This window comes from Penaeus vannamei, chromosome 4 (assembly GCF_042767895.1).
Source record: "Penaeus vannamei isolate JL-2024 chromosome 4, ASM4276789v1, whole genome shotgun sequence".
NCBI classification, from domain to species: domain Eukaryota; kingdom Metazoa; phylum Arthropoda; class Malacostraca; order Decapoda; family Penaeidae; genus Penaeus; species Penaeus vannamei.
The window spans coordinates 1,924,273-1,929,272 of record NC_091552.1 but is presented as its reverse complement, the minus strand read 5'-3'; the positions used below and the strand labels follow the sequence as shown (position 1 = coordinate 1,929,272).

Here is a 5,000-nt window from a genome sequence, read left to right as displayed (position 1 = left end):
TTTCTGGACAAGGGAGCCAGTCTGGCCATAGCACCAAGTCTGGACACATATCCATTTCTGGACAAGGCAGCACATCTGGCCTAGGCGTTACCGCATCAGGATTCTCCATACCTGGATTAGGCAGCCAGTCTGGCCATAGCACCAAGTCTGGACATGCTTCCATTTCAGGATTAGGAACTACATCCTCTGGAGTCTCCATTCCTGGATTAGGAACCCAGCCAGGCCATACTACCACATCTGGACTCACCTCAACCTCTGGACATAGCAGTCAGTCTGGCCATAGCACCAACTCTGGACTCATCTCCATTTCAGGATTAGGAACTACACCATCTGGAGTCTCCATTCCTGGGTTAGGCACCCAGAGTAGCTTTACTACCACATCTGGACACACCTCAGCCTCAGGACATGGCAGCCAGTCTGGCCATAGCACCAAGTCTGGACACATCTCCATTTCTGGACAAGGGAGCCAGTCTGACCATAGCACCAAGTCTGGACTCACCACTTCAGGATTAGGAACTACATCCTCTGGAGCTTCCATTCCTGGGTTAGGCACCCAGAGTAGCTTTACTACCACATCTGGACACACCTCAGCCTCAGGACATGGCAGCCAGTCTGGCCATAGCACCAAGTCTGGGCACATCTCCATTTCTGGACAAGGGAGCCAGTCTGGCCATAGCACCAAGTCTGGACACATCTCCATTTCGGGACAAGGGAGCCAGTCTGGCCATAGCACCCAGTCTGGACACATCTCCATTTCTGGACAAAGCAGTCAGTCAGGCCATAGCACCAAGTCTGGACTCACCTCCACTTCAGGATTAGGAACTACATCCTCTGGAGTCTCCATTCCTGGATTAGGCACCCAGAGTAGCTTTACTACCACATCTGGACACACCTCGGCCTCAAGACATAGCAGCCAGTCTGGCCATAGCACCCAGTCTGGACACATCTCCATTTCTGGACAAGGCAGTCAGTCAGGCCATAGCACCAAGTCTGGACTCACCTCCACTTCAGGATTAGGAACTGCATCCTCTGGAGTTTCCATTCCTGGGTTAGGCACCCAGAGTAGCTTTACTACCACATCTGGACACACCTCAGCCTTAGGACATGGCAGCCAGTCTGGACATAGCACCAAGTCTGGGCATGCTTCCATTTCCGGATTAGGAACTACACCATCTGGAGTCTCCATTCCTGGATTAGGAACCCAGCCAGGCCATACTGCCACCTCAACCTCTGGACACAGCAGTCAGTCAGGCCATAGCACCAAGTCTGGACTCACCACTTCAGGATTAGGAACTACATCCTCTGGAGTCTCCATTCCTGGGTTAGGCACCCAGAGTGGCTTTACTATTACATCTGGACTCACCTCAACCTCTGGACACAGCAGTCAGTCTGGCCATAGCACCAAGCCTGCATTCATCTCTATTTCAGGACATGGCAGCCAATCTGGTTATAGCACCAAATCTGGACACATATCCATTTCAGGAAAAGGCAGTCAGTCAGGCCATAGCACCAAGTCTGGTCTTACCTCACATTCTGGACAAGGCAGTCAGACTGGCCAGAACACCAAGTCTATATTCATCTCCATTTCTGGACAAGGAAGCCAGTCTGGCCAAAGCACCAAGTCTGGACACATTTCCATTTCTGGACAAAGTGGTCAGTCTGGCCATAACACCAAGTCTGGTCTTACCTTACATTCTGGACAAAGTGGTCAGTCTGGCCATAGCACCAAGTCTGGTCTTACCTTACATTCTGGACAAAGCGGTCAGTCTGGCCATAGTATCAAGTCTGGCCTTACCACCCTTTCTGAACATAGTATTGCCGGCCTTGACAACAAGCCTGTATTCATCTCCATATCTAGACAAGACACCCAATCTGGCCAGAGCAGTAAGTCTGGACTCACATCTATATCTGGGAAGGACAGTAATTCTGATCATATTACCAAGCCTGTATTCATCTCCATTCCAGGACAAGGCAGCCAGTCTGGCCATAACACCAAGCCTGTATTATTCTCAATTTCTGGACAAGGCGCCCAACTTGGTCATAGCATCACGTCTGGACTCTCTTCCACATCTGGACAAAGCAGCCAGTCTAGCCATAGCACCAAGTCTGGACGCATCTCCATTTCAGGACAACGTAGCCAGTCTGGACAAAGCACCAAGTCTGGACGCATCTCCATTTCTGGACAACATAGTAATGCTGGCCCCAACACCAAGCCTGTATTCATCTCCATTCCAGGACAACGTAGTCAGCCTGGACAAAGCACCAAGTCTGGCTCTACCTCCATTTCTGGACAACAAAGTAATGCTGGCCCCAACACCAAGCCTGTATTCATCTCCATTTCTGGACTAGGTACCAAATCTGACCATAGCATCACATCTGGACTCACGTCCATATCAGGACAAGGCAGCCAGTCTGGACATAACACCAAGCCTATATTATTCTCAATTTCTGGACAAGGCGCCCAACGTGGCCATAGCATCACATCTGGACTCTCTTCCACATCTGGACAAAGCAGCCAGTCTGGCCAGAGCAACAAATCTGGACACATCTCCATTTCAGGACAGCGTAGCCAGTCTGGACAAAGCACCAAGTCTGGCTCTACCTCCATTTCTGGACAACATAGTAATGCTGGCCCCAACACCAAGCCTGTATTCATCTCCATTTCTGGACAAGGTATCAAATCTGACCATAGCATCACGTCTGGACTCACGTCCATATCAGGACAAGGCAGCCAGTCTGGACATAACACCAAGCCTATATTATTCTCAATTTCTGGACAAGGTGCCCAACTTGGTCATAGCATCACATCTGGACTCTCATCCACATCTGGACAAAGCAGCCAGTCTGGCCAGAGCAACAAATCTGGACACATCTCCATTTCAGGACAACGTAGCCAGTCTGGACAAAGCACCAAGTCTGGCTCTATCTCCATTTCTGGACAACATAGTAATGCTGGTCCTAACACCAAGCCTGTATTCATCTCTATCTCTGGACAAGGTATCAAATCTGGCCATAACACCAAGTCTGGACCCATCTCAATTTCTGAACAAGGCAGTCAGTCTAGCCATGATACCAAGCCTGTATTCATCTCCATTTCTGGACAAGGTAGCCAGTCTGGCCATAGCACCAAATCTGGTCTTGCGTCTATTTCTGGACAAGGCAATAATGTTGGCCCTAACACCAAGCCCGTATTCATTTCCATTTCTGGACAAGGCAGCCAATCTGGCCATATCACCAAGACTGGACTCACGTCTATTTCTGGCAAAGGCAGTACTTCTGGCCATAACACTAACACAAGATTTATCTCCATTTCAGAACTTGGAAACTCTAAGTCGGGAATTACCCTTTCCGGGTTAGGCAGTCAGTCTGGCCATAGGAGCAATCCTGGACTAGGCAGTATCAAGTCTGGAGTCTCCACTCATAGCATATCATCCGGGCTTGCCTCCTTTTCTGAACAAGGCAGCAAGTCTGGTGTATTCTCCATCTCTGGACAAGGGAGCCAGCCTGGCCAGGGAACAAAGGTTGGATTCATCTCCACTTCAGGAGCTGGTAACACCAAGTCTAGAGTCTCTATTCCTGGATTAAGCAGCCAGTCTGACCACAGCAACAAGCCAGGTTCAACCTCCATTTCTGGACAAGGCAGCCAATTTGCAAAGTCTGGACTTGACAGGCAGCCTAATCATGGTTCTAAAATCAAATTTATTTCCATTCCTGGATTAGGCAGCCAGTCGAAACTCACCAGTGAGGGTGATCAAGCTGATGAGTCCAGTCCTATCACAAAATCAGGTATCTTTGCCATCTCTGGACTCAATAGTAAGCTTGGATCAAAATCTAAGTCTGTCTCCATTTCCGATCTCCTTAGTCAATCTGGCCTCACAACTAAGCCTAAATTCATTTCACTGACTGACCTTCTCCGCCAGGCGGGCCGTAATTCCAATTCTGGCCAACTCTCCATTTCTGGTCTTGCCTCCCAGTCCAATAGTGATACCAAACATGGACATAGCACACCATCCAGCTCTGCTACCCAGTCCTCACGCACAGAGTCTAGCCATGCAAAGCAGCCCATTCTTTCTACAACCCTTTCTAAAATCCAGAGTAGCCAGATATCAAACTCTAAACAAAATGTTCATGACATTACCATACAACCAGGTACTTTCACTCAGAAGAGCTCCGAACCATCTGATGTGAAGCAAGTTATATCCTCAGATTCGGACAACCCTCCCATACTTATCATCCAACCTGCTAGAAGTTCAACCCGTGGCCAGACTATCCAGACTATATCAGCCTCTCACGTCACAGTCCAAAGTGATGACCCGTCATACAGTCTGGAGCCAATCATCCACACCATTCCGCGCCGCACGCCATCCTCCATTATAAAGCTCACGCCAAAAATTGTTAGTGATGGCTCCTCCTTCAAATTGAATGACCCTAAAGACTGACAGCCGACTGGTCCATACAGAAAACCTTCGTAAGTCCACATCACATCGATGAACATGATCTCATCCAAACACTTTTTATACTTTCATATTCATCCATGATATATTTCATCCGCAATAATCGTTTAATTTTTGTGCCCATGGTTATTTCCATAGATTTAAGGTATTTGTATAGATATTTATTTGTATACCTTGTATCGCATACTCATTGTTATATATTTGTACAACGTTTTGGCTTCATGTAATAATAATATGCTTATTCTTATGCCGTGTGTTAAAGCCTAAAATATGGTGAATATCTTACATACGAGAGGGAATGAAGAGCTGAAATAAAGTAAGCATGAGGAAGGTGTTTCTCAGCAAAAGGTCACGCTGCAAGAGGAACGTATTTCCTTTCGAAAACAAGAATGAGAGGTAGGCGGGGACATGACTAGCGTCGACAAACTCCTTTCACACCATCTGCCATGACATGCAGGTGGGACTCTCTTAGCTTACACGAGATGAATTCAATGTCGAGCACAGCGAACCAGTTAGGCGAGAGGAAACTGCTGCCTCACGCAACGA

General features: G+C 48.0%; 1 protein-coding gene across 1 annotated transcript in view; it reads left to right on the top strand.

Annotated features, from left to right (window-relative positions):
• The window catches only part of LOC138861067 (hornerin-like), a 7,138-nt gene extending 2,437 nt beyond the window's left edge, over positions 1–4,701 (top strand). Inside the window, exon 3 of the mRNA XM_070119825.1 lies at positions 1–4,701. This exon is cut by the window's left edge and continues 1,999 nt beyond it. Coding sequence (XP_069975926.1) covers positions 1–4,439 — 4,439 coding nt within the window. The 3' untranslated portion in view covers positions 4,440–4,701.
• Positions 4,702–5,000: the final 299 nt, after the last annotated feature.